This window comes from Schistocerca piceifrons, chromosome 9 (genome assembly GCF_021461385.2).
Source record: "Schistocerca piceifrons isolate TAMUIC-IGC-003096 chromosome 9, iqSchPice1.1, whole genome shotgun sequence".
NCBI classification, from domain to species: domain Eukaryota; kingdom Metazoa; phylum Arthropoda; class Insecta; order Orthoptera; family Acrididae; genus Schistocerca; species Schistocerca piceifrons.
The window spans coordinates 83,763,941-83,790,684 of record NC_060146.1 but is presented as its reverse complement, the minus strand read 5'-3'; the positions used below and the strand labels follow the sequence as shown (position 1 = coordinate 83,790,684).

Genomic DNA, 26,744 nt, shown 5'->3' with positions numbered 1-26,744 from the left:
ATCAGAGGGATGGTAGACTTTCCAAGAACTGGAAAATTAAGACATGCAAAAGTAGTTCAAAATGCTCTAAAGCAAATTAAGGAAGACGTGGAGAGCAGGAAAAGGCAACGGAAAGGTCCTCTGCATCTACTAAAACTATGGACTCCAGATTAAGTATTAGTCTGCTCACACTGCTTCTCCAAGAAACCGAGCTAACTCTGCAGCAAAATCTTTTACCTCTTTGACAGACCATTTCGCGTATGCCGAATCGCTCAGGAAAATGCGTTTGTATTGGAAACTCTTCAAACAGGAGAGTCACGTGGTCTACACCACATCACAGACTTAAAACTGAGGAAACAATAAATTAAGCTATGGGAAACACAGATTGTAACATTTGATGCTACAAGTAATCTAACAGCAGAGTCATATTTTATATCCTTTTTCTTGTTGCATTATCTTGTATTCATGTTATGTGTAGATAGTAATCTTCGACACACATATAGTTAAAGTAGTGGAGCAACTTTGCTAATAGTACAGCAAAAATGTTGTGTTACTCTGTCAGGTCTGTGTGATGTGCTGGGGTGACTGAGGCAGGCCAAGAAGCATAATTCTAATTGACGGGAAAGCAACTGACAAGCACGTATCAGTAGTTAGGGGTGAAGTAATTGGCGCCAATAAAGAAGCGCGTTATTTTCTTGGTACAGTGGGATGCGCCAGACACATTGTAGGGAGAAGTTTCATGTGCTGTAATGGAGCATATGACAAAGCAGATTTTGCAAGTCATGTTAGGTGACCCAGATACTAGGGAGAGCCCGAGGTTCTTGTGTTGCAGGACCATGTGGCATAGACGCAACTCTTTACAGACATTAACGACGACCACGCAACAGCTCGCCTCAAGAATCCGAAATGACAGGACAAAATTTTGCAAATACTGTAGATTCAGGTATTGCGTCCCCAACTTTTTCTCAATTAAATCAAGACCCATTTTCTGTTTTTCAAAACGCGAATGCTACCGGTGTAAATGCACTGCCGAAAAGCATAGGGGAACAGGTTCCAGACACTAATAAATTATTATTGCAATTAATGCAACAAATGAAACAAAATCAAAAACAAATGGAACAAAATCAGAGATAAACACAGCAACAGCTTCAAAAGTTAGACACAATGGAACAAAATCAGAGGGCAAACACAGCAACAGATTCAAAAGAGACTCAATGGAACAAACGCTTGAACAGACATGTGAAGATTTAACTGCAGAGTTACTTAAAATTGAATCTAAATGTCAAAAAGTCGATAATGACGTAAAACCACACATTTGTGAGCATTTTCAACCTATTTTTTCGCATCATGAAAATGCATTACACAATCACGAAGTAGCGATAAAAGAGCTGCAGGCTATTGTTCATGAAAATCACGACGCCTTGCAAGCTAAAACTGACCCAGTTGCATCTACCGATTCGGTTACACAACTTTCAAAAACTCAGGAAAACTTAAAGGATACAGTAGATACGCTTTCAACACAAATGGACACTCTGGAACTTAGTTTAGAAAAACACAGTGAGGAAATCAGTACATTATTGGAGAAAGTAGCCGAACTTTCGGAACAGTTCACTGACTTATCTGTAAAGGTAGATGATGATCTGAATGACACAAGACCGGTAGCCTTCACTGACGCAGAAGAGTATGAAGAAATTAAGAATTTTAAACAAAATCAGAATCAAATCAATTCACATACAAAAGAGAAATCTGTGAAGTATAAGATCAGTTGACACAGGTAATATAAGAATTACATATTTCAGTAATCCAACACGGGAAGAGGGACCTAGAAATACGGAAAAGCCATAAATTATGAAATAAATTGGCATGGTGCACCAAATTTTGAGGTGGAACCGCCGACACGACGTAACAATGACCGATATGCGACTCGCCGACACGATGACTTTGACCATAAGCTATTCATTACTACTAGTAAATTCCAAACATTTAAGAATTCTGGCAATGACATTCATCCATAAGCATGGCTTCATCAATTCTCTCATTGTTTTCCTCTCAACTGGTCATTAGAGCACAGACTGGAATTTTTGTGTGGCTGTAAGAAGGCGATCGGTCATTCGCGATTGTCACAGTGAAGGAGAATTTTATCATGCCTTCTTCTCAGCATATTGGTCTCAAGCTACTCAAGACCGAGTAAAACATAGCATCATAATGATGAAACACTTTGAACAATCTGAATTCTCCAGTTTTGTCAAATATTTTGAAGACATGTTGCACAAGAATCAGTACTTGTAAAACCCATACAGCCCCTCAGAACTCACCTGCATTTACTTAATCACAGCACCTTGCCAGCTGTTATGTAAGATTAATTTACAAGGTGTAATCTTTGGAAAAAGTGTAGACGTACGCCAACAAACTAACTTAGAATTCTTTTGTCAAAACTACAGTTTCTCTATGAAATTTCTTATCGTTCCATTATTGTCTACAGAAATAATATTGGGAGTAGATTTTTTGAATGAATACGAAGCAATCTTAAACTTTCACGATGCTGAAATAAGTTTAGAGAAAGAAGGTAGGTCAATAACTTTGAAATTTGAAGATTGGCTCTCAAATCATGACGAGACATTTAATTGGCTTTACCTCTTGTTAGACAAAGTTTGGAACTTTCGACGGAACTTGACACTAACAATCACTCTGCAAGTATTGACAGGGATGATATCGATAGCATATTTGATACTAATGAGTTAATTCAGAATAAAATTCAAACAATTGAGACTTGTAATGACATTGATAGGCAGGACCTTTTTGTGATTTTACAAGCACATTCCACAGTTTTTACTCACAAAACAAGAACAGTCAAGGGATTTCAATACCAATTTCATGTTCGTGAGCATACTAAATTTTGTGTTAGACCATACGTAACTCCGGCATATTATAGGGAACATGTTAGAACAGAAATACAATCCATGCTTGACGATGGCATTATTGAACATGCAGTAAGCTCATACAACAATCCATTACATGTTGTTGAGAAGAAAAATGGATCAATCACGCTTGTCTTAGATGCAAGACGAATCAATACTATCATCATTCCTGAAACAGACAGGTCACAAACGTTGGAAGAACTTCTTCAAAACTTTAATGGTGTAAAAGTGTTGTCTTCTGTTGATCCCCAGCTTCTATCAGATCGCATGCAGAATGTAGAAAATACACAGCTTTTCTTTGTTTCGGTTTTTGTTATCAATTTCGGTAACTTCCTTTTGGTTTGAACATTTCTTCGGCAACATTCATTCATGGCTAAATTCCATATTAACTGAGTTCTTTAAATTATACATCACCTTATATGTGGACGATATTCTAATAGCAGAAGCCTCATGGAACAACATAAACGCATGCTCAACATTGTGTTTTTGCAGAATCTGGAATTACAGTTAACTTGGGAAAGTCCGAATTCGGCAGGACAAAGGTGAAGATTTTAGAACACATTATTTCTTCTGAAGGCATTCAGCAGGGTTCTGAAAAGTTAGAAGCAGTCAGAGCCATTCCAGTTCCATCCACAAAAAAGCAAGTCCGCAGTTTTCTAGGTCTCATAAATTTTTACCATCGTTTTCTGAATATGCAAATTCTAGTTACACCAAAACTTTATTCTCTCACGGGAAAAAATATTATTTGGACCTGGGACGAACAGTCACAGTGGAATTCAATTCTTTGAAAGAAGCATATATATATATATATATATATATATATATATATATATATATATATATATATCAAACATATATAAAAATATCAGAAAACTCATACATTTAACTGAATATGAAAACTGAAAAACTGTTAATTATGAAATTTTTAATCAAGGAAAAAACATGTACAAGAAAAACAAATTTTTTGGAAGTAAAATTTTAAAATTATGAAAATGTCTTTTTTACAAGTTTTTATTTTTAATTTTTTTACATTTCCATTTTTTCAAAATTTTATTTTTCAATTTCATTTTTTCACTTATATATTATGAATTTAATTTTGGTTTTTTATTTTTTTGCAGCCTCGTTTTCTATCTACTGTCAGCTGAATTCCAAAGCAATTTCAATCACACCATTTCTACTTTGACAAAAATTAAATAACAATCAGGATTTCATGAATAAATAAACAAAAACTTAAATTTTAACCAAATATCAAAATTAAATAAATGTTGGAGAAATCATAAATTTCAACTGAATATGGAAATGATTTTAAATCATTTATCAAAATTGTTTACAACTTTGAAAACTGCACATTTTTAAAAAAAATTATTTTTTCATATTAATGTTTAACACATTTTCATTTTTATTTTTTCCAATTTTTTTATTAACAAATGAAAGTCTTTCAATTTGAGATTTGTTAAAATTATATGATTGGAAATCAAATGATAATTTACTTTTCAGAAATATACAAAATTAGGTTAGAGAACAATGTGTACATTTAAAACGCATTCCAAGTGTAGAACATTCAGAAATATTATTATCATTGGAAAACAAGAAAAAGGTCTTCTTTGTTGTTGTTGTTGTTGTTGTGGTCTTCAGTCCTGAGACTGGTTTGATGCAGCTCTCCATGCTACTCTATCATGTGCAAGCTTCTTCATCTCCCAGTACCTACTGCAACCTACATCCTTCTGAATCTGCTTAGTGTATTCATCTCTTGGTCTCCCCCTACGATTTTTACCCTCCACGCTGCCCTCCAATACTAAATTGGTGATCCCTTGATGCCTCAGAACGTGTCCTACCAACCGATCCCTTCTTCTGGTCAAGTTGTGCCACAAACTCCTCTACTTCCCAATCCTATTCAGTACCTCCTCATTAGTTATGTGATCTACCCATCTAATCTTCAGCATTCTTCTGTAGCACCAAATTTCGAAAGCTTCTATTCTCTTCTTGTCCAAACTATTTACCGTCCATGTTTCACTTCCATACATGGCTACACTCCATACAAATACTTTCAGGAATGACTTCCTGACAATTAAATCTATACTGGATGTTAACAAATTTCTCTTCTTCAGAAAAGCTTTCCTTGCCATTGCCAGTCTACATTTTATATCCTCTCTACTTCGACCATCATCAGTTATTTTGCTCCCCAAATAGCGAAACTCCTTTACTACTTTAAGTGTCTCATTTCCTAATGTAATACCCTCAACATCACCTGACTTAATTCGACTACATTCCATTATCCATGTTTTGCTTTTGTTGATGTTCATCTTATATCCTCCCTTCAAGCCACCATCCATTCCGTTCAACTGCTCTTCCAAGTCCTTTGCTGTCTCTGACAGAATTACAATGTCATCGGTGAACCTCAAAGTTTTTATTTCTTCTCCATGGATTTTAATACCTACTCCGAATTATTCTTTTGTTTCCTTTACCGCTTGCTCAATATACAGATTGAATAACATCAGGGAGAGGCTACAACCCTGTCTTACTCCCTTCCCAACCACTGCTTCCCTTTCATGCCCCTTGACTCTTATAACTGCAATCTGGTTTCTGTACAAATTGTAAATAGCCTTTCGCTCCCTGTATTTTAGCCCTGCCACCTTTAGAATTTGAAAGAGAGTATTCCAGTCAACATTGTCAAAAGCTTTCTCTAAGTCTACAAATGCTAGAAACGTAGGTTTGCCTTTCCTTAATCTTTCTTCTAAGATAAGTCGTAAGGTCAGTATTGCCTCATGTGTTCCAGTATTTCTACGGAATCCAAACTGATCTTCCCCGAGGTCGGCTTCTACTAGTTTTTCCATTCGTCTGTAAAGAATTCGTGTTAGTATTTTGCAGCTGTGGCTTATTAAACTGATTGTTCGGTAATTCTCACATCTGTCAACACCTGCTTTCTTTGGGATTGGAATTATTATATTCTTCTTAAAGTCTGAGGGTATTTCGCCTGTTTCATACATCTTGCTCACCAGATGGTAGAGTTTTGTCAGGACTGGCTCTCCCAAGGCCGTCAGTAGTTCCAATGGAATGTTATCTACTCCGGGGGCCTTTTTTCGACTCAGGTCTTTCAGTGCTCTGTCAAACTCTTCACGCAGTATCGTATCTCCCATTTCATCTTCATCTACATCCTCTTCCATTTCCATAATATTGTCCTCAAGTACATCGCCCTTGTATAGACCCTCTATATACTCCTTCCACCTTTCTGCTTTCCCTTCTTTGCTTAGAACTGGGTTCCTATCTGAGCTCTTGATGTTCATACAAGTGGTTCTCTTATCTCCAAAGGTCTCTTTAATTCTCCTGTAGGCAGTATCTATCTTACCCCTAGTGAGATAAGCCTCTACATCCTTACATTTGTCCTCTAGCCATCCCTGCTTAGCCATTTTGCACTTCCTGTCGATCTCATTTTTGAGACGTTTGTATTCCTTTTTGCCTGCTTCATTTACTGCATTTTTATATTTTCTCCTTTCATCAATTAAATTCAATATATCTTCTGTTACCCAAGGATTTCTACTGGCCCTCGTCTTTTTACCTACTTGATCCTCTGCTGCCTTCACTACTTCATCCCTCAAAGCTACCCATTCTTCTTCTACTGTATTTCTTTCCCCCATTGCTGTCAATTGTTCCCTTATGCTCTCCCTGAAACTCTGTACAACCTCTTGTTCTGTCAGTTGATCCAGGTCCCATCTCCTTAAATTCCCACCTTTTTGCAGTTTCTTCAGTTTTAATCTACAGGTTATAACCAATAGATTGTGGTCAGAGTCCACATCTGCCCCTGGAAATGTCTTAAAATTTAAAACCTGGTTCCTAAATCTCTGTCTTACCATTATATAATCTATCTGATACCTGTCAGTATCTCCAGGCTTCTTCCATATATACAACCTTCTATCATGATTCTTAAACTAAGTGTTAGCTATGATTAAGTTGTGCTCTGTGCAAAATTCTACCAGGCGGCTTCCTCTTTCATTTCTTAGCCCCAATCAATATTCACCTACTACGTTTCCTTCTCTCCCTTTTGCTACACTCGAATTCCAGTCACCCATGACTATTAAATTTTCGTCTCCCTTCACTATCTGAATAATTTCTTTTATTTCATCATACATTTCTTCAATTTCTTCGTTATCTGCAGAGCTAGTTGGCATATAAACTTGTACTACTGTAGTAGGTGTGGGCTTCATATCTATCTTGGCCACAATAATGCGTTCACTAAGCTGTTTGTAGTAGCTTACCCGTGTTCCTATTTTCCTATTCATTATTAAACCTACTCCTGCATTACTCCTATTTGACTTTGTGTTTATAACCCTGTAGTCACCTGACCAGAAGTCTTGTTCCTCCTGACACCGAACTTCACTAATTCCCACTATATCTAACTTTAACCTATCCATTTCCCTTTTCAAATTTTCTAACCTACCTGCCCGATTAAGGGACCTGACATTCCACGCTCCGATCCGTAGAACGCCAGTTTTCTTTCTCCTGATAACGACATCCTCTTGAGTAGTCCCCGCCCCGGAGATCCGAATGGGGGACTATTTTACCTCTGGAATATTTTACCCAAGAGGACGCCATCATCATTTAATCATACAGTAAAGCTGCATGCCCTCGGGAAAAATTACGGCCGTAGTTTCCGCTTGCTTTCAGCCATTCGCAGTACCAGCACAGCAAGGCCGTTTTGGTTATTGTTACAAGGCCAGATCAGTCAATCATCCAGACTGTTGCCCTTGCAACTACTGAAACGGCTGCTGCCCCTCTTCAGGAACCACACGTTTGTCTGGCCTCTCAACAGATACCCCTCTGTTGTGGTTGTACCTACGGTATGGCTATCTATATTGCTGAGGCACGCAAGCCTCCCCACCAATGGCAAGGTCCATGGTTCATGGGGGGGAGGTCTTCTTTAGCTGATGTAAATTCAAAAAATTTAAAAATTGTCCAGAAATTAAAGACCTGAACTGGTTTTATAAGAATCAAACAGTGTTACTCGATAAATCTATGAAAATGTCAATTGTCACATACACATTTTATATTGAAGATAATGGTAAAAATGTTCCTTATTTTCTTCATATTATGAGTTTAAGACAAGATAATGATATGTAAAGAATCAAAGAAATATAACTGATTTATTATTTTGAAGGAATATATAAATATATTTCATGTAAATGTTATAAAAATTGAAATTCAAGAACTGAAAATTCTTTGACAATTTAATTCAATGTGCTCATACAGTAGTGAATCTGTTCCATTTTCTAAAACATATTTCATTATAATGAGGACTTATCGATTTTTTAATAATTTAAATTGTGTAAGTCATGTTTAAACCTTTGTGTTAGATTTACAGTTACATATTGTACTTTACCGTTAAATTAGTAATCTTTAAAATCTTATTTTTACAAAAGTTATCTTTAGTCTTTAGATGTTTTCTCTTCCTTATCATCTACTTTACAAGCAAACATTATCTCCCATAAGTCACAAAATTTGTCTTATATTTTTCCTTTCCATTCTACTTTTACTTTTCCTAATATCTCCATTCTACTTTGAGGTAAATTATATTTATTGTATCCTCGGTGTTTATTGTATCACAACAGTCATTTAGTGATTTTGTGGCCTCATTAAGACTTCAGTAGTTATATTATAGCTATAACAACAGTAACTTGATAACAAAGTTCGATACTTTCTTGATATATTGGTTTCATCACATCATGGTGAAAATCATCCATAAATTCTTTTGATATATCAGAAAATTCTATTGTATTTTTAAAATTCATTGTAGCTATTAATTTGTATTTTTCACCATTTGAGACTAGTTATATATCTATTTTACATTGCCTTTCCAAACACAGCACTATGTACAAGTTCATAGAAATTATTTTCAAATTTTTTTTTTTTTGCTTTCATTCTCATTTCTGTAATTAAATGTATATACTCTTTTAACCTGTCAGATCCATCACCTTCCCAAATTCAGACTATTCATCAATTTATAGAAATTATTTTCAAAATCTTTTCTTTTGCTTTCATTCTCATTTCTGTATTTAAATGTATATACTTTTTTAACCACTCAGATTGCTGTAATTCTGAAACTTTATAATTTTTTTACATTCATTTGCAGAGACAGATAGACTTCTATAATGAACAGAATAATTATATTCAGAATTTACAGTAGTTGATAACATTTTTCATTTGTTCCTGACACAATTTTCTTCATGCAAATCTTATAAATTTTTTGGATATTTTGAATCTGTTTCAAAATTACAACTTGTTTTAGAACTGTTCGACGATTTCCATCTTTTTTGGTAATTAAAAGGTTTTGGTTCCTCCCATTTAAATCCACCATACATTAAATACTGACTCTCAGCATAACAACTTAAATTATTTGCATCTAATTGTGACAAATATTCTGATACCACATTTTTACCAAACTTTCTCATATATCAGTTATTTGCTTTAACATATCTTTGCAACATTTAAATATAAGAGCTCTTATTCCTTTTTCAGTTATTAAAATCACTTCATAATCATGTAATATTTGAAATGGTTGTTTAGCTATTATTAGCATATTGTCAAAAGAAAAGCATTGGCTTTGTAATACCAAGGCAGAGATAAATTATAAAATGTTATAGAAGTTTTTCTAAAATTTTAAAATATATCAGCTATTTATATAATATCGGTAATTTTCTATTTGTAGTTGACTGTTGCTGTCGGGGTTTACATATTGTCATTTTGTCCTTTGGAGGTAGTGAATTGGGCTGTGTATGGTAAAAAATGGAGTGCCGAGTGGAAAAATCGGAACACTTGGGACATATTCTTCTGTTTGAGTTCAGTGGAGGGATGGCAGAAGGAGAATATATTATTGATGATTAAAGTCTCGGTTATGTGTATCTGTTGTGTTTATTAAACCTAAGGAGAAATGCTATCAGCTTACGGACGAACCCGATATGTTAAAAGCTTTTAAAAAAATTACGAAGGTTATTTATTGAACAACACTTGTACAGTAGCAGTTCCAGACTCATAGCTTGCAAATAAATTTTGAACATCTGATTAATTGCGACTGTTCAGTTTGTCCTGGACTATTTTTTGGTCTAACAGTACACGGGTGTACAATGTCAGAGATATTTGCCGAGAACACCACAGACACATTCGCTTAATGTATCCCAACTAGTCAGCGGCCGCAGAGCACTGTTCGTTCGAGATTCATGCGAGGACTATGAACATAGCAGGATGTTGGCACAGACTTCCAAGTACTGGGACTGAGGCCAAAGAAATTCGCACCAGGGGCGACCTCATCAACCAAGATTGGGGGTATAATCTTAGGAAGCAATGAGTTTAATTAAGAAGACTCGGCAAACAAAACGATCTGGCGACTGGGGCGGACAGAGAACTTACATCTACGCTGCCACTGAGGCCGACGCTAGGGCCTCCGCGACTGCAGACGGAGCTGCGGGGGCGGCAGGGGATACTGGTTGGCTCCCGAGGAGCTCAAGTCGCCAGCGCACCTGACGACGGCGATGTGTCTGAGCGCCGATACGCTGTACCAGTAGAACATTATGAACTGGCAGTGTAACCGTGGACTGTTCGATCATCTGACAATATTGCTCTGTTCCTGTGTGCGGTAGCTTTCGGCTAATAATGTGTTCTGGATTTCCCACCCTAATGAACATTTCTTCCTGTTGGCCTACAGAATGAACACTCCAACAAGCTAATCTAATTCAAATGCCTCACAGCTCATGAATCTGCTGATGGCCGGCACGGAGACGACGGCTGTGACTATCAGCTATGTTCTGCCACTGCTCGCCCTCCACCCTGAGTGGCAGGATGCAGCCCACCAGGAGCTGAAGGACGTCTTCGGCGAGGGTGACGACTACCTGCGGGCCCCCAGCCTTGCAGACCTAGGCAGACTCAGGGTGCTGGAAAGCATCATCAAGGTGAGCCACTGTCCACTGGCTGCCTGTGTGGTCGCAACATATGCCACTTTTCCATATGTCGACCAACGTAGTAGAACCCCATATTCTATACGTACTAGCGGTTGGAAAACCGGCCAGTACACTTTAGAAATAATATATGTTTCAGTCTACAACAGCAATTTTTAATTTTGCCGACTGGCTACAAGTTTCCATAAAGTATATCATCCTCAGGCCACTCCCAGGCATGCAGTCAGCCCAGTCAGATGCATCAAATACTGCTATACAATGGGGTGACAAAACTGATAATTTATCTACATGTACACATACACACAATGGTAGTATCACGTACACCCGACGGAAATTAACAGACTTTGACTGGAGTTAGACGCAATTGACCTTCCATTTCGGAAGTCGTTAGGGAATTCTATATCATGAGATCCACAGTGTCAGGAGTGTGCTGAGAATACCAAATTTCAGGCATTAGCTCTCACCACAGACAAAACAGTGCCCAACAGGCTTCACTTAACAACCGAAAGCGGTGACGTTTGCATAGAGTCGTCAGTGCTAACACACGAGCAATGATGTGTGAAATAACCGCAAAAATCAATATGGGACGTACGATGAATGCATCCTCTAAGAAAGTCGGGCGAAACTTGGCGTTAACGGGCTGTGACAGCAGACGACCGACGCAAGTGCCTTTACTGGCAGCATGTCATTGCCTGGAGTGCCTCTCCTGGGCTAGTATTGTTATAAATTGGACCCAAGACTACAGCAAAACAGTGACCTTGTTAGATGATTCCCGATTTCAGTTGGTAAGAGTGTGGCATAGATCCCACGAAGTAATCGACCCAGCTTGTCAACATGACACTGTGCAAGATGGTGGTGGCTCCTGAATGGTGTTGGCTGTGTTAACATGTAATGAACTGGCTCCACTGCTCCAACGGAAGCGATAATTGACTGGAAATGGCTATGAATGGCTACTTGTCCCCAAACAATGATGGAATTTTTCTGCGTGACAATGCGCCGTTTCACCAGATCACAATTTTTGATAATTGTTTTGACGAACATCCTGAACACTTCAACTGAATGATTATGTTACCCAGATCACCCGACAGGAATCCCGTCGAACATTACTGGAACATAATCGAAAGTTCATGCTGAAAATCCTGCACTGACTACGTCTTCGCAATTATGAATGGCTATAGAGGCAGCATGCCTCATTATTTCTGCAGGGGACTTCCAACAGCCTTTTGAGTTCATGTGACAAGTCGAGTAGCTGCACTACAATGGGTGAAAGGAGGACCAGCACGATGTTGGGAGTTATCCTGTGACTTTCGTTCACCTCAGCATATACACTTGGAAAGTGATGCTGATGACTGCACCCCAGAGAATGCCCAGGGGAGGTACTGTGTAAGGAAACCAGTAGCCAGTAGCCGAAATTAAAAGTGTGACTGTAGACTAATACAAATATTACTTGTATAGCAGGACCTGTTTCGATTTTTTTTGTGGTGTTGATGCTGGACAGTAAAGCACCAGCAAACTAAAATGTCTGTTAATATCTACTGTGTCCAACAAGAGCAGGCACCAGGCAAACTTCAAGGCTACTGACAACAATCCGTATGATGACCACAAATTTTGAACTGCAATTTAGGTTGTTGTTGTAGGGCATGTTATTTGTAATGGATAACAACTTCTAAGTGAGGATTCTATCACGAACTTGCGTGTGCCGAGATTGCTGTAATAGTGTGTATAATAGGAAATCACCAGGGTTCCATGTGAAGACTGCATCTTTTCCACTACAGTTTAGGTTGTTCTTGTTGTTAGTGGTAATGGTGAGGGTGGTGCTGGTGGTTGTATTGGATAACAGCACCTACATGAGCAGTCACCCACAATCTACTGCGTACCAAGATTACAGTCATAAAGATTGCCTTTAGAGCATGCACGATTTTGTATTTCCGTGTGTTGTGTTGCTGTTGTTGGTGGTGGTGATAGTGGTGATGGTGGTGTCATTGATGCTGGTGGTGATGTTGATGGTGATAGTAATGACGGTAGTGCTATGTAGCGACACCCACCTATCACGCACTTAAGCTGCTGTTTCCCAAGACTGCTCTCAGAAGGGGGGCTATGAAAGAATGTCCCTGTGGTCCTATATGTGGACCATGTTTTAGAGAGTTCAGTGTAACTTCCTGTTGTTGGAGGACCTTCCTGGTATATTAGCCCAGCTGAGTATCACCCTAACCTATTATGCTCATGTGTAGGTTACAGTTCCTAGGGTTCTTTCAATGAACCTGAGTTTGGCATCTGACTCTCCCCTAACAAGTCTTATGTATTCGTTGCACTCTAAATTGCTCCATATGCATCCTCCCAACTATTTAATGAAATATCGTATTTTTTTCTGCTTTTATATATATGCCTAGGGTTGACTGTCTGCTGTCAATCCTTGCACCAAATGTCAACCCTTTGCACATCTTCTTGCTGTTCGCTAGAGTTTTCTAGTATAGTGAGGTCTCTATATAAAGCAGCAGCATCCACAACGTCATGAGGTTCCAACACTATGTACAAAATCGTTTATATGTGCTGCAAACAGTACCGGTTTTATAATGCGCTCTTGTGGCGAGCCAGAAGTTTCTTTCACGTCTCTAGATTTCTCTCTGTTGAGAATAACATACTGTGTTCTGTTTGCTAGTAATTTTTTGGATAATGAGAAAGAGCGCGTGTTATTCTCTACAATCGTATTTTGTTCATGAGCGGTGTGTGACTCGAGTTCATGCCGTTTGGCATTTTGTCACATCGAGTGCCGTCTTGTTACTTCTTTACTTACTGGTGTAACGAAGTTGCTAGCTTGCCTCCATGAGTGGCAGCAGCATTGCGTGTCGATACTAATACTGCCGTCCTATCTTTGGTGTGACCACTAGTATTTCCAAGTAGTGTGTGTGGTGGTCAGTCGGTTGGGACGGAGCAGCCAGGAAGTCTCCACAGCTCGAGGCCAGGCCGGGGCCGCTGGCAGCGTGCACGCGCTGTCGGATCGTGAGGAGCCAGCTCCGAGAGCGACAATGTTCATTGTCCACCAAACCTGGACGCTGAAGTTGAGTGATCAGTTAACCTGTTATGAAACCTCAACTACTGTGACATCTCTTCGTTCATTTGTGGGTTGTTGCTCCCTGGACCATCTGGGCTAGCAGCAACGTGTGATGTGCTGGAGCTGGAGAAATCTTGGAGCCATCTTCCTATTTTGCGATTAACTATGAAATTAACTGTTACTTGCCAGTGGAGTGCACCAGCGGTATTTTCTGTCCTGTGGCCGTTAACGCCCCAGTTACCAGCACCAGTCGTTAGCTTAGTTTTTCGGCAGTGTGCCTTTCCTCGTCGTGTTGATGCTGTCTGGCACGGCGTGTAGTTCGACAGCCTTTTAAGATGTTTGGTTCATATTATGCTTAGAGTGCTTATTGTTCCCGTGGCTGTTCTTAGACGCCAATTTCTAAAGATGTAGTGCTGTTCGTATCTTGGTCCTCGGCCGATATTTTCCATCGTTGTGTCGTTGGTCGGACGGAAGAGAACTGGTTAAATTGTTGGGAGGTCCTTGGGCCATCCCTAATTTGGTTTGCCATCCGATTATTTAACTTCAGCTCTTGGCTGCCTGTCTCACCTCACGTTATAAGCTACCTTCTCAGGCCGACCCTTGAAACACTTCTGAGCACCACTTGTTCTGTTTGTTTTAGATTGTGATTTTCTTTTTAGTTTGAAGTTTTGTGAGAGGCCTTTGGCCATCTATTAATTCCGTTATTTTAAAATTTGACATAAAGGCCTTCAGCCGTGTTAAATTAAAATTTTGAAGATTGATTTTATTTTAAAAATATTTTTTCCTTCAAATTTGTTCTATCTGAAATTGTTTGTAATCCAGGCCCTAAGCCGTTAGCTGTTTGATGTGTTATTTTTTACCTTTAGCCAGGTAATAAATTAATATTTCTTTAATTAGGCCTTTGGCCGTTCTGTTGTAAGTTTGAAAAGAAACTTCTTGGTTCGAAAAAATTGTTTATTAGTGTGTTTTAATTATAGATGTCCTTCAGTAGTGTAGTGTAGGCCTTCAGTCGCTAACTGTTGTCAATTGCATGTTTTCTTTTTAAATTTTAATTGCTTTTGATTTCTAAGCCAGGCCTTCAGCTGTTCTTGTTTTGGTGTGGTTTTGGGCCTTCAGCCCAGAAAGCATCTCAAGTTTTCTTTAACTAGGCCTTCAGATATATTGTCTAATTGTGATCTTTTAAGGCAATGTGTAAATAATTGGTTCTAAGAAAAATGAAGTTGTGTGTTTTATTGTGCAACTCTCAGCAACTGTTTACGGCCCCATCCACAATCGTAACCTTATCTTGTGCGTTCTCTGAGTACCTACCAACCAGGTTTCAGTTCATTAAATAATGGTAGCGAACAGTATAGCACACCGTCTGGAAGTGGTAGTACATGGCGTTGCCTGAGCTGTAGTATCTACCGCCTTCTGACACTCATGCGTTGTTGCTGTGATCTTCATTCCAGAGTCTGATTTACTGGAGACTGGAGCTCACCATGCTACCCTATCCTGTACAGACCTCTCCATTCCCGGGTAACTACTGCAACCTACATCCTCCTGACTCAGCTCAGTCTGTTGACTTCTTGGTCTCCCTCTACGGTTTTTACCCTCCACACTTCCCTCCAGTACTAAACTGGTGATCCCTTGATGCTTCTGAATGTGTCCTACCAACCCATCTCTTCTTCTAGTCACGTTTTGCCACAAAATTCGTTTCTCTTCAGATGTATTCAGTTCCATCTTATTAGTTACCTCACCTACCCATGTAATCTTCACCATATTTCTGTAGCACCACATTTCTAAAAATTCTAATCTCGCCTTGTCTAAACTATTTCTCGTCTGTGTTTCACTTCCATACATGTCTACACTTCATACAAATACTTTTGGTTCCCTTGCTGCGTTCTCAATATACAGATTGAATAACATCAGAGATAGGCTACAACCCTGTCTCACTCCCTTCTCAATCACTGCTTCCATGCCCCTCGATTCTTATAACTGCCATCTGGTTTCTGTACAAATTGTAAATAGCCTTTGGCTCCTCTGCTCCTGCCACCTAGGAATTTCAAAGAGTGTCCAGTCAACACTGTCAAAAGCTTCCTCTAAGTCTACAAATTCTAGAAACGTAGATTTGCCTTTCCTTAACCTGTGTTCTAAGATAAGCCGTAGGGTCAGTATTTCCTCACGTGTTAGAACACTTATACGGAATCGAAACTCATCTTCCCCAAGGTCGGCTTCTACCAGTTTTTCCATTCGTCTGTGAAGAATTCGTATTAGTATTTTGCAACTATGACTCTTTAAACTGATAGTTTGGTAATTTTCACTCCTGCCAATAGCTGCTTTCTTTGGGGTAGAAATGATTATATTATTCTTAAAGTCTTAGGATATTTCGCTTCTCTCACTCATCTTGGTCACCAGATAGAAGAGTTTTGTCATGGCTGGCTCTCCCAAGGCTATCAGCAGTTCTGAAGGAATGTTGTCTATTCCTAGGGCCTTGTATCGACTTAGATCTTTCAGTGGGCTGTCAAATTCTTCACACTGCATTGTATCTTCCATTTCATTTTCATCTACGTCCTCTTCCATTTCCACAATATTGACCTCGAGTACGTCACCTTTGTATAGACGCTCTATATATTCCTTCCACCTTTCTGCTTTCAAGTTTTTGTTTAGGACTGGTTTTCCGTCTGAGCTCTTGATATTCATACAAATAGTTCTCTTTTCTCCAAAGGTCTCCTTGATTTTCCTGTGGGCAGTATCCATCTTACTCTAGTGAAATAAGCTTCTACATCCTTACATTTTCCCTCTAGTCATCCCTGCTCAGCCATTTTGCACTTCCTGTCGATCTCATTTTTGAGTATTCCTTTTCGCCTGCTCCGTTTACTGCATTTTTATATTTTCTCGTTTCATCAATGAAATCCAATATCTCTTCTGTTACCCAATGGTTTCTACTACCCTTCGTCTTTTTATCTACTTGATGCTCTGTTGTCTTCACTATTTCATCTCTCAAAGCTACCCTTTCTTGTTGCACTGTATTTCTTTTCCTTGTTCTTGTCAATCGTTCCCTGATGCTCTACGACCTCTAGTTCGTTCAGTTTATGCAGGTCCCATCTCCGCAAATTCCTACCTTTTTGCAGCTTCTTTACTTTTAATCTACAGTTGATAACGAATAAACTGTGGTCGGTCCACATCTGGTTTATAGTTTATAGGTGAGATGCTGAACCCACAGCCCGCGACAGGTAGTTTAAATTGTGGAAAAGGGCCAGAATTAGTGGCTGTCAGCTACATTCAAACTTACAACTTCATTTATATCATCAAACATTACAAGAGTCAAGAAAAAAAAAAAAAAAAAAAACACAAAATTAATTTTTTGAACTTAATTACGAATTGAATGCGCCATACAATCTCATGACTTAAGGTTAAGACCACTTTCATTTAAATTTGGCTGAAAGCCAATAACTTAAGACTCAAACCAAAATCAGAAAATTAAAGGCAAAAGGTCTCATCTTAAATCAGTTCTTTCAATTTGGCTGAAGGCCTAAACAATCTCACACCTTAAGAGCAAAACAACTTAAATTTTTGATAAGTCGGCTGAAGGCCCATCTCTTAAGACTCAAACCAAAATTAAATTTTTTAAAGGCAAAAGGCCTTATCTTAAAACTGTTCTTTAATTAGGCTGAAGGCCCAAAAAATCTCACACCTTAAGAGCAAAACCACTTTAATTTAAAAATCGGCAGAAGGCCCATCACTCAAGACCAAAAATCTGCTAGAAGCCATACAATACAAACAACAAGAAAAAATCTGAAAAGGCAGTACACCCAAAGGCGCTCAGAAGTTTCCGCGGGTCGGACTGGAATTCAAAAACTAGCGCTCGCTTAGGTAAAACAGGCAGTCGGCCCAACCATTCTCGATCCGACGATAGCCCAACTGACAGACAGTCAACAGACCTACCGACAAGATAACTTCCACTCCACCCGACCAGCACACAACACGGAGTTCAATGGAACAACATAGAAGGTATTGACGCCCACAACCAGTTATACATTGAGCTGGACAGCGACAGCACAATGTGGAAAATACACTGCCTGAATTTACGTCAACGGCCAGGGCAGGTAACCAGAACGTTAACGGCCACAATGCAGAAGACTCCGCTGGTGCACTTTAATTCAAAATAACCAAGTACAGTTAAACTCCGCCGGAGAGTGGCTAAAATTTCCCAATTTGAAAACACACGAAGTTGCTCGTGGAAATGTCCCACCAGCCCAAACGAAATCCAAACGACACAAGGTGAACAGTCGTGACTTGATGGTGGATTAAGTCTAAACTCAACTTTCGTGTCCAGGATCGGTGAGCCATGGACATCGTAGCAATGGGAACGGCGCCACACACTCCGACCGCCAGCGGCCTCGGCCAAACTCGCGCCGCGGAGATTTCCTCGCTGCTCCATGCCAACCGACCAACTGCCAGCCTCGGAAACGGTGAAAGGACCAAATATACGTCGGCCGATGAGACAACCAACAGAACGACCAACCAACGGTCGTCCCGCTCCAATCTCCCTCCGTCGGACAGTTCATGTATGTCACCAGCGGTCGGCGAGCACTGGCTGTCGGCGCCTCACCGGCGCTCCGTCCCCGACTTCACTGCTGCTGCGTCCCGACTGCACTGCTGGTCCGTCTCCAACTCACTTCCGGACACACGACGACCCGGAAATGCTATCGGTCGGTCCAGAGATGATACGACAGTGCACTTATCGATACGCGCTGCTGCTGCCACTCACGGACAAGTGAGGCAGGAAATTACCGACGCCAGTAAATGGAGTAAGGAAACGAGGCGTCAGTACAGTAGCATAAGATGACAAACAACACATGGCATGAACACGAGCCATGCATGTCTCAGTAGGTGTGGGGTTCGTGTCTATCTTGGCTACAATAATGCGTTCACTATACTGTTCATAGTAGCTTATCCGAATTCCTATATTTATATTAATTATTAAACCTGCTCCTACATTATCCACACTTAGTACTGTGAATAACCCTATATTCACCTGACCAGAAGTCTTATTATTCTTGCCACCGAACTTCTCTGTTCCCATTATATCTAACTTTAACCTATCCATTTATCTTTTTAAATTTTCTATCTACCTGCCCAATTAAGGGATCTGACATGTCACGTTCTGATCGGCAGAACGCCCGTTTTGTTTCTCCTCATAACGACATCCTCCTGAGTAGTCCCCGCCTTGAGATCTGAATGGGGTACTATTTTACCTCCGAAATATTTTACCCAAGAAGATTCCATCATCATTTAATTACACAGTGAAGTTGCATGCTCTCTGGAAAAACGACGGCTAAAGTTTCTGCTTGCTTTCAGCCTTTCGCAGTACCAGCACAGCAACGCCGTTTTGGTAGATCTTACAAGACCAGATCAGTCAATCATCCAGTTGCCCCCGCAACTACTGAATAGGCAGCTGCCCCTCCTCAGGAACCACACATTTGTCTGGCCTCTCAACAGATACTCCCCCATTGTAGTTACACCTACCGTATGGTTACCTCTATCGCTAAGGCACACAAGTCTCCCCACCAATGGCAAGGTCCATGGTTCAAGTGGGGGGAATCTCATGTCCTTGCACTGTGTCGATGCTCTGCAGGTCTTCTTGCTGTTCGCTACAGTTTTCTAGCATAGCGACTTTTCTATATAGAGCACCATCATCCACAACGTCATGGGGCTTCCAACACTATCTACAAAATCGTTTATATGTGTGCGACGAACTACAATGGTTCTATAACGCTCTCACGTTGAAATCTTCTAGAAACATATAACACTGCACCAAAATATCTAGTGACAATTAACGTTACTTATAGGTAACTTTTTGAGGACTTTTAACTGGAAAGATGAATTTTATTAAACTTCAATGAATCATGGTTTTTACTCAAACAGGTTAAGTGACGATAACCTTCTTTGGAACAGAAAAGTAGCTGAGGTCCGAAGGCAATCTTGTAGTTCGATGAACTGAAAATTGCAGCATGAGAAGTGTTGTGTACATAGTTCCGCGTAGTCAGCGCATACACAACTTTCCCACTAGAGCGTGCCCCGCTAAGCACAACAGTGCAGGCGCAGCGCTCGTCCATCTCCGCACTACTAGATGGCGCTGTCTTAGAGACGGACCAAATTTTGCTTCCGCCGATCTGCGTATTAATATGTAACGCAGCCAATGAGATTGCTGCTATCGTAGAACCTTTTCTCCTCGTGGATCATACTCGCGCAGTGATAGCTGAACGCTCGAGGTACTATAACGAGTGTACAGACCTGCGATTAGTCAGTCTGCATTAGTCTGTAGTCGTTTCATACTGCGCCTAATACGATTATCATATTCTTGTACATAGCCATGAAGAGAAATGTATAGACACTTTGTCAAGTATCAGAGATATGTGAGAATAAGATTAACGTACCAAGACCAAAGGAACTTCAGATTGTCAATTGTAAACAGCATCCAGAATCAAGTTACATAATATCTATGATTTTTATTATTTTAATAAATGTTTGTGAAAATTAATCAAGTTCTGTTTAAAGTTGGTCACCGTCAATCTGCTGCTCTAAGCGTTCAAGTGGCATTTCTATCATCTGACCTAACGGCAGAAGATAAACACGATTGATAAGACCACGAGACATATTGCTGACACTCGCCTACTTCGTTAGAGCGACAAGTCAAATAATCTGATGGTGTGTGTATGGGGACTCCAGGCCACAGGTCAAGTTTCCGCCACTTGTCGGTGCTATAGTCACAGTACTGCTGGGCACTGCAGTCGCTGACATTGGCCGGCAATTCAAAATTCCAAGACGATGACAACAATGCCCATCTCCTCTCTCTCTCATGACAAATCAAACTGTCATTATCAATCACATGACACACCACTTCGCTTCCCTCCTCCTCTGTTATTCCCCTCCCCTTTCCAGCTAATACCAGAACACTATTAAAGTGAAGCAGCCAATTAGTGTGTAGCACGTCAGCGGGCATTAAAATGGAATGGCACTATGCACCCGAAGTGGGCATCTTGGCTGTTCTCAAAAGTGTCAGCACTAAAAGAATTTTTGTACCATGTCCAAACGTATTTGTCCAAAAACTTACATAAATAATGTATCTTACAGTAATTCTTCACCTAAATTACTCCAACATCCACACACACACACACACACACACACACACACACACACACACACACACACACACACATGCACACCGCTTGCTGATTCCGCTGCTGAACAGTTCTGTACAATATTGACACATCTATCTCATCATAATCAGTAAGTTTCATCTCTCTGATTCGTGCATAAAAGTACATTTCCCCTCACTCTCTTTCTGTCTTTAAGGAGGCAGAAACATTGCAATATATTACTGAGGGATTGAAAGGGATACAAGTGTTCCAATTAACTGACACCCCTTATAGCTGACTCCCGCTGCACTGTGGGAACAAGTCTTGACTTGATAAGTCTCAACAGTCTCTACAGTATGATTTACGAACAATGGCAGTACAGACAGGTCGAGTAATGAACGAGGAATGCAGTATTGCCAGTTCAAAGTGAGAGTTGTCATGCATGCATAAAGAGGCTTTGCACTTGAAGAAATGTATGTCCTGCAAATCATGTCTCTCTCTCTCTGTCGCTTATGATGAATTCCTCGCTTATTGTGCATGGAGGCTTACCACAGCCATCAGTCATCTCAGCTCACCACAATTGCAATAAAAATTCAGAAATAACTTGCTGCAGTGAGGTTTAATGCTTACACTGGGTATGACATTCCCAGCAGAGTGTTCAAGACACTACTGAGCCCTCATTGGATACCAGGAAATGCATGATGTCATGTGTACAGAATGAGCTTAATCTTAGTGAGCGACATTCGTGACTCTTCCATCTTGAAATAACTCACAACTTTCCAGAACAAGCCTGAACTTGTTTAATTGATATCATGATTAGACTTGCTGACATCTGCATATGTACACTGATGCAATCTTCCAGTATGTCATATTCTGAAAAGCAAAGATACATGCATATGCAAGGTGATAACAGTCACCTTGTCAGCTGACCATCACTGCCGTACCTAATACCTTCTAGGGTGTAATACCAGTCACTTTGTCAATTGATCATCATTGCCCCCACGCAATAAAATATGATGGAATTGCAGTCACTCAGAATTTTGCTCCAGTTTGACAATGTGACTTGTTGGAACAGAAGTAGTTAGAACTACATAGAGCATTTAGGAACTTACCTGGGTTAGTGGTAGTCAGTCTTTAGAATACTATTTCAGTTCAGAATGTCTATTTGTTTGTGTTAACTATCACTGCCTTTTCTGCTTAGCATTATCAGCGTAAGGTTTTGTAATGGAGGATAAAATTAATACCCTAGCACAGAATCATTATAATATTGGGTGACTTTGAACAGATAGTAATTTCCTTTTCTTGCCTACATGAGAGTGTTAAATATGCTATTTCATGTAGTTTCTCCTGTGTAACAACAGATGACGACTTACATCCTGAAACAAAAAATATGAAGTCAGTGCCATACAATGGATTCACCGTCTGCCTGGTAGTATGTCCGTATATAGCACATTCTGTCTAAAGTAAAGGTTGAGAATGAGGCTTTTGTTAAATGTTTCTTTTGTTTTGTGTATCCCAAATTTTGCGTTTAGTACTTCATTCCTAGGATGCTTTATAGTTAGTGTGATTTGGGTCTGTACCTAATGATGAGATGAGATGACATCATGATGTGCCTGTTCTGTTTTAGAGTCATTGCATGTGTTTTTGGTCGATAGATGTGATGGATGGCATGTTTGTGCCTTTGTGTATCTGTGTATGTGGAACGAACTTGGGTTCGTCTGTAATGATTTTAAAGCACCTGTAGTCTGCACAGATGAGTATTAGCAGCCGTACCCCAGACCTCACAGCCGTACAGTTCAGAAACTGATGAAACCTGCCCAAAACCTCAATTACATCCATCAGTAATGTGTAACTCCAAAGTAGTTTGTGGTCAATATTTTACCGATTCACACCATGGGAAATCTCGCTTCTCTAGAGACAGCTGATGACTGGGTGCTCTCCTCCTGGTTGTGAACATTATGCAGCTTTCTTTGGAGATTAATTTTGATCCTCTAGAAATTGCACGATTAAGTAATTTGCTCAAGGTGCCGCTGCAGGTGCATGACGATGTAATTGGTGTTTGCGTGACTGTCATAGACAACTGTATCATCTGCAAAGAGTGCAAATGACTTTTGCCTTGTTTTAGGATGTCGTTAATACAGGCACCATGTGGTATGGGACCCAGGACAGAACCCTGGGGTATTCCTGCATCTATGATTTTATGTTGCTTTTGCACTTGTCTAAGCTAATAAAAAGTTTTATATTGCTTAAGAAAGATGCCAGAATTGATTATGTGGAGTAGATACTCGATTTCAGTAAGTTCGTGTAGTAAGCCCTGGTGCTAAACATGGTCGAAGCCCTTCTCGATACCCAAGAAGGAAACTCCCATGCTGTGCCCTTTTACCACGACCTTGCAGATTTTCTTGACCATCCAGTTGCTCTGGGTTGTTGTGCCATGCCCCGCGTGAATGTCAGATTGTTAGGGGGTTGATGATTTGCCTGTCATTGAGGAAGGTTTTCAATAATGTGATAATTATGCGTTCCACGATTTTACTAAGAAAGCTTAAAAGATATATGGGTCTGTGGTTTTGTGGAAAGAGGGGATTTTTGTTTCGTTTCGGAGGGGTGATGACTTTGGCTGTCTTCCAGGCTGTAGGAGAATAATGCAATCTAGACAGGAGTTGTAGATGGAGGTAAGGTAAACGACTGCTAAGAGTGGAAAATTTTTGAGTCGAAGTGGCCTAACGCCATCGGTATTAGGAGGTTTGGAGTTACGAACCCTTTGATGGTTGAGCTGATTTCACAACTGGCTGAACTTCCTCTTCACGGTTGTCGGTGACATCGTCGACAACGTTTTCTCGAAACAGTTGATGAGATTCGAGTAATGTAAGTATACGAAATTATCACAGTTTCTCAGCGGATTGACTCTTCAGGAATAACATTGATGATATCCAGCATTCCTATGACATTGGTTTCAGTATCTGCCATACGTATGGACTGTTACTACTGACACCTTTTGTGAAATTTCTGAAATGCGTTTATTACTTTTTTATTTAAAGTATCGTTGGTGGCATGTGTTTCCTGATTTTTTCGTGTTTATTAACGAGACATAATGTCTGAATACGTGTTTCACAAGAATTTCCCGCTTCGGCACTGGTTGTAAACAAAAGACAAAAGGAGACTGGCAATCACACACACACAGCGTGGCACAGAATTGTACTAGGAGGGAACTGATTCGGATGGCCAACAACACAAACCATGAGTAGCTCTGTGGCAGAAGTGAGCAGGGTGAGAGGGGAAGGACGGTCCACCCTCACCCCTCCCCCATCGCATCGCACTGCTCACAGGCAATCGTCTCAGCAACTTCAATAGTAAGCTTCTGCCCAGTGGTCGGCAGCGGCAGTGGGCATTTGTGCCAACGGAACATCGTCGTAATTGCACGACGTAATCTAGCGACTAACTATAGATTCGAATGTTATGCACTTGTAGTTAAAACTTGTATTCCATCCAAAATTAAGGACTTTCCTTCACTGTCTATCTGATGGTGGGAACACGGTGTAAGACGTGATACCCTACAATGATGGAAAAAAAAAATTGCAACTCGAAGAAGGAGTTATGTGACATAAACGAAAGTTGGTAGGCGTGTCTCTACATCTGAAACATGATGTCTATTAAAATCATGCTCCACTCGCATCAGTGTGGCGCCAGTACCGTCACTACGAGGCTGCAACTAAGGTTCACTTTAAATAAGCGCTGAAAGGATCGTGAGAGCTAGATACCGTTAAGACTGGACGCGGTGAGATGATGCTGCTCAAATACGCCAAAGATGGCATTATCAACAGCTCACTGACTAAGATTGTGATCGAGTAATAGGGCTACGAGAAGGTCGCTATTCCTTCTGCGATATTGCTTAATCGCTGGGCGTGAATGTAGCCACGGTACGTGATTACTAGGAGAGGTCGTCACGAGAACGTACTGTCGCAAGAAGACCGGCCTCCGGAAGGCCACGTTGCACTGTTGAGAGGAAAGGCCATCATGTTCGGCGTACGGCTCTGTCGTATCATACTGCATCAGCAAACAGCAACTTGAAATGCAATTGACACCAGTTTGTCACAACGAACTATTAGAAGCCTTCTACTTCAAGGACAGCTCTGACCCAGACGCCTTGTAGAACGCATTCCACTGGTTACAAGTGAGAGTTCATTGAACAGCATACTGGAGGTCTGCGGCGTTTTCTGCTGAAAGTTGGTTCTGCTTCGATGCCATTGATGGTCGTGTGTTGGTTAGAAGGAGGTTAGTTGAGGGTCTGCAGCCAGTCTGTAAGTGTGTTAGACACACTGGACCTATACTTGGAGGTATGGTCTGGAGTGCGTTTTCGTACGACAGCAGGAGCACTCTCGAGGCTATCCTGCGCACCCTGACTCTAAATGTGCGTGTCATTCTTATAATTCAACCTGTTGTGCTACCATTCATGAGAAGCATTCCAAGAGGCGTTTTCCAACTGGATAACACTCACCCTCATATCGCTGTTGTAATCCAGCTTTCTCTACGTGATGTCGGCATGTTGCCTTGGTCTGCTCACTCACAATATACGTCTGCGATCGAACACATATATCATAGGACAATGTCTTCAGCATTATCCACAACCTGTATTAACCGTTCCTGTATTGGCCGACCAACTGCTCAAGCACGAAACTCCATCCCAAAAATAAAGATGTGGCGTCTATAATACAATGCGTGCACGTTTGCATACTTGCATTCAACATTCTGGCGGTCTCAGAGGACGATGTGCTCTCCATCACGCTACAGATCAATTAGTCTATTATTAACATATCAACATTTCACATTCGCAGTGGATTATCTCGCACTTAGATTAAGCTGTAACCTTGCAATGTTAATCACTTAAACGTGTTAACTAGACCAATAAATGTATTCCTGAAGTTTCATTACCCTACATTATTATTTTTCTGGTGTTGCGACTTTTTTCGGTCAGTGTATCTTCACTCTCTTCTGGTGTGACCAACAGGAGACACTGCGATTGTTCCCAACCGTCCCGGTGCTTCCTCGGGTGGCCACAGAAGACATCTGGCTGTCTGGAGGCTCTGCAGAGCGGGTGTCAGTTCCTAAGGGTACCCTGCTTTTTGTGCTACCCTTCCTCACACACCGCCTGCCGCAGTTCTTCCAGGACCCACAGCGATTTGACCCTTCGCGCTTCTTGGAGGACCGTGTCGGCAAGGAACATGCGTGCAGCTACCTGCCATTTGGGTTGGGCGCGCGCAACTGCGTGGGCTCTCAGTACGCCCCCCTGCAGCTCAAAGTCTACCTGGCAGACATACTGAGGCGCTTCCGTTTCCTGCCATGTAACCGACGCGAGGACCTGGAGGACAGTGCGCTCTCCTTCAGCCTAAGCCCCATCAAGCCAGTCAGAGTGTCGTGCATGCCCGTGGATGGCCCTAAGGCATAGGACCGCTCTCAACGTTACTGATCATCATATTGGCCAATGTCCTGAGTCAGGCCATTATCCTGAGATGCTTTACCTTCCTGTTGCACAGCTACATGTATCACCGTAATCCACCTCCAGAAACTGAACATACAATAATATTAAAATCAAAATAATAATCTAAATACATTGGGACCTGTAATAAAGTACTGTTTATTGGGCGCTCCAGTAACTTTAGTACTAACTACTTCCAAGATCGTGTATACAGTGAAGTATGGTCGACGACATGTTTGTCTTCTTGGCTTTGCAAAG

General features: G+C 40.6%; 1 protein-coding gene across 1 annotated transcript; it reads left to right on the top strand.

Annotated features, from left to right (window-relative positions):
• The first annotated feature begins 10,636 nt into the window (after window positions 1–10,636).
• LOC124716719 (cytochrome P450 4c21-like) lies at window positions 10,637–26,456 on the top strand. Its single transcript, XM_047243262.1, has 2 exons — window positions 10,637–10,834; window positions 26,019–26,456. Exons 1-2 carry the CDS (start codon window positions 10,637–10,639, stop codon window positions 26,454–26,456), a joined length of 636 nt encoding a protein of 211 aa, XP_047099218.1.
• Window positions 26,457–26,744: the final 288 nt, after the last annotated feature.

What these genes read in the sequence shown, in the direction of transcription:
- LOC124716719 (XM_047243262.1), top strand. Translation starts at nt 10,637, where the DNA reads ATGAATCTGCTGATGGCCGGCACGGAGACGACGGCTGTGACTATCAGC. An exon ending in TGCTGGAAAGCATCATCAAG is followed by an intron (nt 10,835 to 26,018) that starts GTGAGCCACTGT and finishes TGTGACCAACAG; the next exon opens with GAGACACTGCGATTGTTCCC.